This window comes from Pristiophorus japonicus, chromosome 10 (assembly GCF_044704955.1).
Source record: "Pristiophorus japonicus isolate sPriJap1 chromosome 10, sPriJap1.hap1, whole genome shotgun sequence".
NCBI classification, from domain to species: Eukaryota; Metazoa; Chordata; class Chondrichthyes; family Pristiophoridae; genus Pristiophorus; species Pristiophorus japonicus.
In genome coordinates, this window is record NC_091986.1 from 46,795,031 (window position 1) to 46,807,759 (window position 12,729).

Genomic DNA, 12,729 nt, shown 5'->3' on the forward strand with positions numbered 1-12,729 from the left:
GGGGGGGGGGAGGGGGAGGAGAAAGCCGTTCGTTCCCGCGGGGGGGGGGGAGGGGGAGGAGGAAGCCGTTCGTTCCCGCGGGGGGGGGGGGGGGGGAGCCGTTCGTTCCCGCGGGGGGGGGAGGAGGCAGCCGTTCGTTCCCGCGGTGGGGGGGGGAGGAGGCAGCCGTTCGTTCCCGCGGGGGGGGGGGCAGGAGGAGGCAGCCATTCGTTCCCGCGGGGGGGGGGGGGGGAGGAGAAAGCCGTTCGTTCCCGCGGGGGGGGGGGAGGAGGCAGCCATTCGTTCCCGCGGGGGGGGGGGCAGGAGGAGGCAGCCATTCGTTCCCGCGGGGGGGGGGGGGGAGGAGAAAGCCGTTCGTTCCCGCGGGGGGGGGGGAGGAGGCAGCCGTTCGTTCCCGCGGGGGGGGGGGGGGAGGAGAAAGCCGTTCGTTCCCGCGGGGGGGGGGGGAGGAGGCAGCCATTCGTTCCCGCGGGGGGGGGGGCAGGAGGAGGCAGCCATTCGTTCCCGCGGTGGGGGGGAGGAGGAAGCCGTTCGTTCCCGCGGGGGGGGGGCAGGAGGAGGCAGCCATTCGTTCCCGCGGTGGGGGGGAGGAGGAAGCCATTCGTTCCCGCGGTGGGGGGGGAGGAGGCAGCCATTCGTTCCCGCGGGGGGGAGGAGGAAGCCATTCCCGACGGTGGGTGGGGGGGAGGGAGGGAGTGCGGGCCCGACCGACCGACCGAACGCAGCGGTGGGGGAGGAAGCCGTTCCAGACGGCGGGCGGGGGGGGGGAAGGAGACAGTGAGAAGGCTGCAGGAAGCCTCACAAGTTTAGCAGCCGTTTCCCAACGGCAGGGGGGGGAGGCCGTCGGGAAACGGCTGCCTCAATTTTCTGAGGCTTCCTGCAGCCTTCTCACTGCTGCAAGAAGCCTCAGTGCTGATATGCTGATGGCAATGTGCTTTCATTAAAAAATGTTCAAAAATTAAACAGCAATAAAGAACTACAAAAATGGCCGAGTGCCAATGTTTCCTTCACACTGCGCATGCGCGAACGCTCCAACGTGCACGCGCAGGGTTGCCGGCAGGAAAAAAACTAATTTAAATGATACCCGCCCCCTCCCACTTACAAAATCGGCGCGAGTGGTAGGCTCCGCCCCCCCCGGGCGCCACGCCAAGCAGACATGGAGCTGCAGGGCGCTCCAGAATCGCGCGGTTTTTTTTTCGGCACGAAAAACGGGCGCCCAGCTCAGAGGGGCACCCGTTTTTTATCGTGTGGAAACTTGGGGCCTTAGTTTCTATGTTTAAAATAAACTTACCTTAGTGGGCAGTGTTTTTAACATTAAAATGTGTTTTTTAGATTTTATTTTCATATGTTTTTGTATGTTTTAAAATTCTTACGCTGGTGAAAATAGGCTATGCGCCTGCCTTTACCAGGCGCAAGAGTTTTCAGGACATTTGCTGGGCAAGAGATGGGAAAATACTTCAACCTTGCCCATGCGAATGTCCTGGCTGTGGGGATACTAAGGATATGTCAAGCAAGAGCTTGACAGATTGGAAAAATCGGCTTTTGCAATGCCTTCCCGGGTCCGTACACACTCCGTATGGACCCGGGGAAGCCAGGATTTCAGCTCCATTGGGGCACAGTCTGGGTTATATTGGGATATAAAGGCACAATGTGGGTTATAATGGGATATAAAGACACACTCTGGGTCATATTGAGATATAAAGACACTATGGGTCATATTGGGATATAAAGACACACTCTGGGTCATATTGGGATATAAAGACACACTCTGGGTCATATTGAGATATAAACATAGAAAATAGGTGCAGGAGCAGGCCATTCAGCCCTTCGAGCTTGCACCACCATTCAATGTGATCATGGCTGATCATGCCACTTCAGTACCCCAATCCTGCCTTCTCTCCATATCCCCTGATCCCTTTAGCCCTAATTCCCTTTTGAATATATCCAACGAACTGGACTCAACAACTTTCTGTGGTAGAGAATTCCATCGGTTCACAATTCTCTGTGTGAAAAAGTTTCTCCTCGTCTTGGTTCTAGATGGCTTGCCCCTTATCCTTAGACTGTGACCCCTGGTTCTGGACTTCCCCAACATTGGAAACATTCTTCCTGCATCTAAGCTATCCAATCCTGTCAGAATTTTATATGCTTCTATGAGATCCCCTCTCATTCTTCTAAATTCCAGTGAATATAAGGCTAGTCGATCCAGTCTTTCTTCATATGTCAGTCCTGGGAATTAGTCTGGTGAACCTTCGCTGAACTCCCTCAATAGTAAGAATGTCCTGCCGCAGATTAGGAGACCAAAACTGCACACAATATTCAAGGTGTGGTCTCACCAAGGCCCTGTACAACTGCAGCAAGACCTCCCTGCTCCTATACTCAAATCCTCTCGCTATGAAGACCAACCTGCCATTTGCTTTCTTTACTGCTTGCTGTACCTGCATGCCAACTTTCAATGACTGATGTACCATGTACCCAGGTCTCGTTGCACCTCCCCTTTTACTAATCTGTCACCATTCAGATAATAATCTGCCTTCCTGTTTTTTGCCACCAAAGTGGATAACCTCACACTTATCCACATTATATTTCATCTGCCATGCATTTGCCCATTCACCTAACCCGTCCAAGTCAACCTGCAGCCTCTTAGCATCCTCCTCACAGCTCACACTGCCACCAAGCTTAGTGTCATCTGCAGACTTGGAGATACTACATTCAATTCCTTTGTCTAAAATATTAATATATATTGTAAATAGCTGGGGTCCCAGCACTGAACCTTGCGATACCCTACTAGTCACTGCCTGCCATTCTGAAAAGGACCCGTTTATTCCCACTCTTTGCTTCCTGTCTGCCAACCAGTTCTCTCTCCACGTCAATACATTACCCCTAATACCATGTGCTTTAATTTTGCACACTAATCTCTTATGTGGGACCTTGTCAAAAGCCTTTTGATAATCCAAATACACCACATCCACTGGTGCTCCCTTATCCACTGTACTAGTTACATCCTCAAAAAACTCGAAGATTGGTCAAGTATGATTTCCCTTTCATAAATCCATGCTGACTTGGACCGATCCTGTCACTGTTTTCCAAATGCGCTGCTATTACATCTTTAATAATTGATTCCATCATTTTCCCCACTACCGATGTCAGGCTAACCGGTCTATAATTCTCTGTTTTCTCTCTCCCTTTTTTAAAAAGTGGTGTTACATTAGCTACCCTCCAATCCATAGGAACTGATCCAGAGTCAATAGAATGTTGGAAAATAACCACCAATGCATCTACTATTTCTAGGGCCACTTCCTTAAGTACTCTGGGATGCAGACTATCAGGCCTTGGGGATTTATCGGCCTTCAATCCCATCAATTTCCCTAACACCATTTCCTTACTAATAAGGATTTCCCTCAGTTCCTCCTTCTTGCTAGACCCTCGGTCACCTAGTATTTTCGAGAAGTTATTCGTGTCTTCCTTAGTGAAGACAGAACTGAAGTATTTGTTCAATTGGTCTGCCATTTCCTTGTTCCCCATTATAAATTCACCTGATTCTGACTGCAAGGAACCTGCATTAGTGTTTACTAATCTTCTTTCTCTTCACTTATCTATAAAGACACACTGTGGGTCATATTGGGATATGAATGCACAATCTGGGTCATATTGGGACATAAAGGCACAATCTGGGTCATATTGGGATATAAAGGCAGAATCTGTCATATTGGGATATAAAGGCACAATCTGGGTCATGTTGGGATATAAAGGCACAATCTGGTCATATTGGACAGATAGAGACACATCTGGTGAATAAGGAATCCAAATTCACTTCTGGGGTTGGTTATTTATGCATAAACTGAGGTGGATATTTAGCGTAAAAACCCAAGAGCATAAGCAGTGTGATACTTAACAATCACGAATAAGTCTGCTTACGGCCAGCGTTTTGGCAGTACAGGAATTTTAATGGCATCTTATTTTTGTACTGTTCCAGCTCCAGATATTTCCACTGGAAGTTGAATCTATACGTTACGCTTGTGGCGCTTATTTTCATCGTCCCTTTCTACATTGGCTATTTTGTGGTCAGCAACATTCGACTGTGTAAGTATTTGCAACCATATCTTGCACCTAAGATAATACTACAATGTATTAAAAAGTATTTAATTTGTAAGTTCTGAAGTGAGTTGAGCTATAATTTTGTTTCAGAAGATGCTGTCATAATTTCTGATCAGTAAAGATGCCAAAGTGTCTCCTCCTGATGAGACTGTTATTGAAACAGTCAAATCCTGAATAAAAAATTAATATTCCAATCACTTGTCCATTTGGATCTGCCATGAGCCCTGGACATTTGGGATGGTAACTTTCTATTTTACATGTTCTTTTTCTACTCATTCTTGTCTACTAGCCAACAGTTGATGGTTGTCCTGTGTTGTGTGTGATAATAAATTACATCTAGAAATTGTGTTTTGTTAGTTTTATATGATGGTCATTTAGTTGAATTGTCCATAGAATCAAATTTATAACCATCCCCTATCAAAATCAAACAAGGCATGGTATTTATCTTTCAATAAAATCATGATCTTACTTGCGTTGGGCTATTTTAAAAGATTCTTGCTAGTATCTTCTACTATGGAGCGACGGTTTCAGGACCATTTCGTTGAAATTACTAATGGAGATGTCACGTTATCAAATCAGAATCTACAATAGAATGGTGATCACTAGGGCCATGTTTGTAGACCCTATTGACAGCTACATGGAGAGACTGGAGAAGCTGGGGTTCTCCTTGGAGCAGAGAAGGTTAAGGGGCAATTTAATAGAGGTGTTCAAAATCATGAGGGATTTTGATCGAGTAAATAAGGAGAAACTGTTTCCCTTTCTACATTGGCAGGAGGGTCGGTAAACAGAGGACACAGATTTAAGGTAATTGGCAAAATAACCAGAGGGGAGATGAGTTGTCGTGATCTGGAATGCGCTGCCTGAAAGGCGGTGGAAGCAGATTCAATAGTAACTTTCAAAAGGGAATTGGATAAATACTTGAAGGAGAAAAATTTGTAGGTCAATGGGGGAAAAGAGCAGGGAGTGGGACTAATTGGATAGCTCTTTCAAATAGCCGGCACAGGCTTGATGGGGGGGCTGAATGGCTTCGTTCTGTGCTGTATTGTTCTATGATTCTATGGAGACAACCTGTGTATTTTCTTTAGTGCAGCGAAAGAGATTCCTATTTGCCTGTGTCGTCTGGCTGACGTTCATGTACTTTTTCTGGAAACTTGGGGATCCTTTTCCTATCCTAAGCCCAAAACATGGTGAGTCCATTCTAACTTACTGGGAAGGATGATATACTGCATATATTTTCACATATTATGTACCAATGCAAGGTTTATCTTGCCATTGAAAGTGTCATTTTTACAAAAACACCTGAACTGCATTTTGGGGTATTGAATAATCTAGGGGGCCAATTGATTTAAATCTCATCCATTGACTCCCTATTATAAAGCTCAGTCTATTATAATAAGCACTACACCTGGATTTAGATTTGTCATTAATGTTCAGGCTGCCATTGCACAAGTAAAGAGTAATTTGCAATCCATGGGTTATATATCAAACCTGCTCGGGACACCCGCGACTTGTAAAACTGCTACGGTCAGTTTTCTTACCATAATTAAATCTTCAATCTCATTCATAGCTCAAGAAAATTGTATGAAAATGTGTGATTTAACAACATTTTTTTCAGGTTATTTTAAGAGATGCTGGCAAACCTGATGAGAGGTTTTGATACAGTAGAGAGAGAACTATTCCCTCTGGTGAGTGGGCCAATAACCACAGGTCATCAATTTAAAATCATTGGCAAAAGGCCTAGAGGGGAGATGAGGAGAAATGTTTTCACTGAGAGTTGTCAGGATCTGAAACGCTTTACTTGAACAGGTGGTGGAAGCTGATTGCATAAATAATTTTAAAACAGAGTTGAACAGGTACTTGAGGATGGGGAACTGACAGGGTTACAGACAAAAAGCAGGGGGGTGACTAAGCATGACTGCTCTTTCAGAGAGCCTGCACAGGCACAAGGGGCTGAATGGCCACTTTCTGTGCTGTAAATTTCTATGATTCAATGAAGACAGCATTTGTTGGGCAGTGAAGGTGGCACTGCTTTCTTCTTGAAGCAGTTGTGTTACAACTGAATGGCTTACTCGACCTCTTCAAAAGGTTTAACAGTCAAGCACGTAGAATGGGACTGGAGTCACTTGTAGCCCGGACTGGTTAGAGGATGGCAGGTTCCCTTCCCTGAAGGAAGTTAGTGAACCAAGTGGGTCAGTAACCAGAGGTCATAGATTTAAAATAATTGGCAAAAGAACTAGAGGGGAAATGAGACTTTTTTTTTCCACACTCAGGGTTGTTGTGATCTAGAATGTGCTGCCTGAAAGGGTGATGCAATTAGATTCCATAGGAACTTTCAAAAGACAAATGGACATGTACTTATGTCTGGATTGACACTTCCAGTGCAGTACTGAGGAGTGTACCACTGTCGGAGGTGCCGTTTTTCGAATGAGATGTTAAACCAAGGTGGATGTAAAAGATCCCACTGACGCTATTTCAAAGAAGAGCAGGGGAGTTCTCCCCGGTGTCCTGGCCAATATTTATCCATTAACCATGTAGGGTGTTTGTTTTGTTCACTCTACTCTGATTCTTAGACCTCGGAACTTATAGTGGGAAAGGACAACACGTGGCACAAAATTTTAGGCTTAACCCAGTATCCGTTTTATTACACAACAAAAACCGACTAAACCTACAGAACTAGACGGCTCAGAGAAATTTGACTTTAGACATACAATCACCATTCCTGGCAATAGCTATTGTAGGTTCGTGGTCATTGGTTCTGTGACCGGTTGGTTCTTCTGTCTGTTCTCTGCAGTGCCTGTTCCTTTCGTGTCCTTCTGTCTCTTCTTCCTGCTTCTGTGTTCTTCCTCTGTTGCCTGCTTGCTGTTTGTTCCTGTATTCTTCCTCCTGCTTCTGCTTAACCCACTTGTGTGTCTGTGTCCGTATATTTATATCCAGGTTTTGAATAAGTTTCCCGCTGGGACGAAATTCAGTTATCGATCTGATTAACTGGTTGGTGATGAGTTTGAATGGCTACTAATTTTCACACGGAGTCGACAATGTAAAAGATATTTCCTTATGCCGAATGCTGTTATCCACAAATTTGCATTTCGTGAGGGTCCTTTGTTGTCTGGTCTTATTACAGACTCGATGTCTCCAGTGGCTGTTTCCCCACCCTGGTCAATCAAGTTCAGGGCCTCACGTAACAACTCCATTGTTGTTATACATGAAGTCAGTTTTGGTTCCTGACCACAGAATAACAGCATCCTTAATTATCCAGTTTAATTCCAAAGCTGTATCAATCAATTTTTAGTTCATGGTTTGCATTTTTCTGAAGATTAGCAACCTTACAATCAACCTCACTTTAAAAAAAACAAATTATCTGGTCATCACATTGCTGTTTGTAGGAGCTTGCTGTACACAAATTGGCTGCTGGGTTTCCAACATTACAACAGTGACTACACTTCAGAAACATGCTTCATTGGCTGTAAGTGCTTTGGGATGTCCTGAGGTCGTAAAAGGCACTATATAAATGCAAGTTCTTTCTTTACTTGAAGAGCACTAATTTGCAGGATTATGGGAAAAAAGCTGCGGAGTGGAACTAATTGGAAAGCTCTTTCAAAGAGCTGGCTCTGACACGATGGGCCAAATGACCTGCTTTTATGCTGTGAAATTCTTTGATTTCTAAGCAGTTGGGTTTTTACTGCAATCTAGCAGCTTTCACAGTCATTTCTCTGGTTCTAACCAGTCATTCATTTACCAGATTTATTGAATTTGAACTTCACAACTAGAGATGGTGGGATTTGAACCCCTGCATTGCTAGCCCAGGACTGTAACCACTTCAGTACCACACCCGGAATTAACGTGAAAATGCCCCTCGAAATCTTGTGATTTCTTAGCTTTTTGTAAATCTACTGGCGGGAAAATTGGATGGGATGTGGGCTTGAATCTTTGGGACCTGGGTCCAAAATCCGGGCAGACTATAGTGTAAAGAAACTTTCCTCCCACTGCCTGAAAGGGTGGTGAAGGCAGATTCAATCATGGCTTTCAAAAGGGAGTTGGATAAGTACCTGAAAGAAAAAAAATTGCAGGGCTGCAGTGGGAGTGGGACTAGCTGAGGGGCTCTTGCAGAGAGCTGGCACGGGCTCGACGGACCGAATGGCCACCTTCCGTGCTGTAACAATTCTATGATTCTATAATGCTAAAGAGAAAAGAAAAAAGGAAGCAATGCAGGAAAGTGATTGTGGTAAGGATAACCAGATTATGTCAGGAAGGGACAGAGCATACAAACAAAAGAGTGCACTAACAAATAGGATCCAGGTAAGAAAAAATAGCGATAAGACAAATAGGGCTTTAGTACAAAATAATGTTAAGATGTCTAATAATGTTAAAAAGGCAAATATATAAGCATTGTATCTGAATGCACGAAGCATTCGTAATAAGGTAGACGAATTAACAGCGCAAATAGATGTAAACGGATACGATATAGTTGCAATTACGGAGACATGGTTCCAGGGTGACCAGATTTGGGAACTGAATATCCAAGGATATTTGATATTTAGGAAGGATGGGCAAAAAGGAAAAGGGAGTGGTGTGGCATTGTTAGTAAAGGATGAAATCAGAGCAATAGTGAGAAAGAATATTGGCTCAGAAAATCAAGATGTAGAATCAGTCTGGGTGGAGCTAAGGAGCACCAAGGAGCAGAAAACATTGATGGGAGTTGTCTATAGGCCTCTAAACAGTAGTGGTAATGTAGGGGACAGCGTCAAACATGAAATTAGAGATGCATGTAACAAGGGTACTACAGTAATCATAGGTGACTTTAATCTACATATAGACTGGCCAAACCAAATTATTAATAATACTGTGGAAGATGAATTCCTGGAGTGTTTACGAGATGGTTTTTTAGACCAGTATGTTGAGGAGCCTACTTGGAACAGGCTATCCTAGATTGGGTATTGTGTAATCAGAAGGGGTTAATTAACGGTCTTGTTGTGCAGGGTCCTTTAGGGAAGAGTGACCATAACGTGATTGAATTCTTTATTAAGATGGAAAGTGAAGTCGTCCAATCCGAAACTAGGGTCCTAAATCTAAACAAAGGTAACCACGAAGGTATGAGGAATGAATTGGCTATGATAGATTGGGAAGATTCATTAAAAGGCATGACGGTGGATAGGCAATGGCTAACATTTAAGGAATGAATGCATGAATTGCAACAGTTATACGTTCCTTTCTGGCATAAAAACACAAAAGAAAAAGTGGCCCAACCATGGCTAACAAAAGAAATGAAGGATAGTATTAGATTCAAAGAGGAAAGAGGAGTTGTACAAAGTTGCCAGAAAAAGTAGCAAGCCTGAGGATTGGGAGCAGTTTAGAATTCAGCAAAAAAGGTCAAAAGATTGATTGAGGGGAAAAATAGAGTATGAGCGTAAACTTGCAAGGAACATCAAAACCGACTGTAAAAGTTTCTACAAGTACGTAAAAAGAAAAAGATTAGTGAAGACAAATGTAGGTCGTTTACAGACAGAAACGGGAGAATTTATAATGGGGAACAGGAAATAGAGAACAATTAAATAAATACTTTGGTTTGGTCTTCATGGAAGAGGACATAAATAATGTCACAGAAATGCTGGGGAACCAAAGGTCTAGTGAGCAAGAGGAACCAAAAGGAAATGATTATTAGTAAGAAAATAGTGCTTGTTGCTCGAACGGCAATTTTACTAGTCATGTGACTAGTAGTTGTCTGTGACGGGTCTTGAGTTAAATACCAAATGACACACTAGACAATGGCGGTACCGTTAATGTTTGTTTAATACAGAAGAAGTACAAGACTCACCACTTATACTTTATAGTTACCCAATAGGTCCCTGGATGATCAGTCCATTCCGTCAAGGGTCTCTTCCCTGGTGCCTACTTCTGCCGAGTGTTGCTCCTAGGTCCTCGCTATGGACTGTCCGAACCGGTCTATCTTTATACCCTCCTTTTCATGCAATATTCCTGTCCTAACTCATCGAGTTGGTGCCAGTAAGTCTGAGGTGATTAGGTTAGTAAGTCTAAGGTAATTAGCTTCTTTCCCTGCTGAAATTGACAGTGCATACTCGGTCTTTGTGTTGGGGGAAATTGGCTCTGCTTTGTCTGCCCAGACCAGTGACCTTATGGCCTGTACTTCCACATTCCTCCCTTTGATCAATCACCACATATATAATGATTTGATCACAGTAGGGCTTCAGCTTCGATTATGGGGTCCTCTTTGTACTTGTCCTCTTCTTTCGATATTAATAATTTCTTCATTTCCAATTCTCATAGGTATCAACGGGTTAGTGCAGAAGCTTGGTTTGGGTAGCGGGCAAATTTGTGTTCCGTAATGGTAGGTCCTTTTGGTGGCGGTGAAACAATAAGTCCCATTTCCCAAATAGGCACTCCTGACGAATGTTTGGGCCTTCACATTCAACATGGTCAGAGTGCAGTTCTTGGCAGTGCTGGTCTTGAAACCATACTGTGCAGTGTTTTCGCAGCTGGCATCCATCTGGAGGATCGAGGTCAGACTCTGAATTTGGGTATTATTGATCCAGGTGGGATCCCTTTTTGGTTTCCTGCAGGTTTTCCCGTAATTATTCTATCATCCAGTTTCCATAACTTACGCCTGAGTTTGGTTCTCTGCTTTCTTGAAAACATTGATTAATTGGTTGATAGGCTGAGCATGACTTTTCAATATGGTGACCACTCTTTTCTCCAGCTTACCGTCATTTTTTCCTGCCTCCGTTACCTGTCTCTGATTATTATTTAAAACCTGCTTTATTTGTCCGGTCAATCCCTTTATCTTAGCGTTCAAATTAGTAATATCTAAGGGATTGACTGAGGCCATTCCTGCCCCGTACGCTGTACCTATGTCATTTGCAATGCTTTTTTTCTGCCGACTCTTACTTTCCATCTTATTCGGTCCTATTTCTTGTCTCAACAGTAGTGAAGTCAGGTCCTGATACAATTTCTTTAAATTGTCCGGGCACCAGTTGTGCAACTGAATATTACTTATGTTAAGTACAACAGGTATCAACTCATACTGTACATTGTCATCAAATTACAGTAACAAACAAACACACAAATGTTCTGATTCCACCCTGTAGGATAATAAAACACAATATCAGTTGCTCTCCTTACGGAGTAGACCTTCTCAATCTCCTCGAACCCGGGGTAGAGCCAGGCAAAAGTATTGGATGGTTTCTAGTCCATGCGACTGTGTTCCTTTCTCTCTCTGGGAACCGTCGTCCTCGCTTCCTTCTCCTGGCCGGGGGGGGGGGGGGGTGGGGAGTGGAGGGGGGTGTAACTCGAGGTGTTAGACTCATAGTTTCGAAACTCCGTGACAAACCATCTGTTGGACTTGGTGCCGTCTCATCGTGGGGGGCACAGGCTTCATCAGGTATCCCTGGGGCGGGTACCTGGTCATCTTATGAGTCATTACCTTCTTCTTTGGTGACTTCCACTGAACTACTTGCGGCCTCTAAATTTTGGATAGGCGGCAAGACTGGTATTATACCTTGAGCTGGGATCAGGTTAGCTGCTGGGTCGGATGGGGCGAGCCCTGTCTCTTCTGAATCTAACGTGACGTGGTACATGTGGCTGTTCATTTTCCCAAAGGGTTTTAGCTGGTTAAGGTGGTGCCACTTATACTTCCCTTGGCCATCCATGACCTTGAACACTGAGGCGCTAGCCTTTTTCATTATACTACATGGTCTGGTATATTTAGGGGCAAGGAAAGTTCCTTCCTTCTGGATTTTTATCATTACTTGGTCTCCAATTTTTAGTTCCCATGGGTGTACCTTCCCGTCAAAGTAGGCCTTACTTTTTTCATGTTTGTTTCCCAATTTCACTGCGGCAGCCATTCTCGCAGCTTCCAAATACTTGATCAAGTTTGACATGTATTTCTCTGAGGACAGGGAAGTTTTCTGGATCTCGTTCAAATCTAATCCCATGAAGGCATGGACACCTCTCATGACTCTTCCAGTCATTAGCTCGTGGGATGAATAGCCTGTAGAGACTACCACTGTGTTTCGGATGGCCATTAATACTTAAGGGAGGACCTTGTTCCAGGACGTGTGGTTCTGCTGTACTAATTTTCGTAACATTGTTTTTAATGTCCGATTCATGCGCTTTACCACTCCGCTTGATTCCGGGTGTAGGTGATAATGGCATTTCTGTTTTACCCCTGCCCATGACCTGCTGCATAACTTGTCCCGTGAAATGTGTTCCCTGGTCAGAATCAATCCCTCTGGTAATCCCCATCTGGAGAACACTTCTTCCATAAGTATTTTTGCGGTTGTGGCGGCCGAGTTATTGTTAGTTGGAAATGCTTCAATCCATTTGGAGAATATGTCCACCACTACTAGGATGTATTTCTTACCACCGGGACAGGTGGGTAAAGGTCTTACATAGTCTATCTGAAGTTGAGTCCAAGGGCCCTTGCCCTGTCTAGTATGTTCTAATTCTGCCTGGGTTTTGTTCTGTGTCAGATTGTTCTGGGCACATATCAGACAGTTTTGACGTACCCTTCCATTTCTTGCTGTATTCCAGGCCACCAGCATAGCTCCTTCAATTTGGCCGTGGTCCTATCTATTCCCTGATGCCCATTGATCTTGTAGTTCGGGGGAGGGGGTCATCTCT

General features: G+C 44.4%; 1 protein-coding gene across 2 annotated transcripts in view; it reads left to right on the top strand.

The window, feature by feature from the left end:
- The window catches only part of LOC139274727 (Golgi pH regulator), a 122,219-nt gene that overhangs the window by 25,757 nt on the left and 83,733 nt on the right, over positions 1-12,729 (top strand). For both annotated transcript variants that reach the window (XM_070891411.1, XM_070891412.1), the window contains 2 exons: positions 3,974-4,080; positions 5,181-5,282. In XM_070891411.1, coding sequence (XP_070747512.1) covers positions 3,974-4,080; positions 5,181-5,282 — 209 coding nt within the window. The remainder of the gene's footprint in view (positions 1-3,973; positions 4,081-5,180; positions 5,283-12,729) is intronic.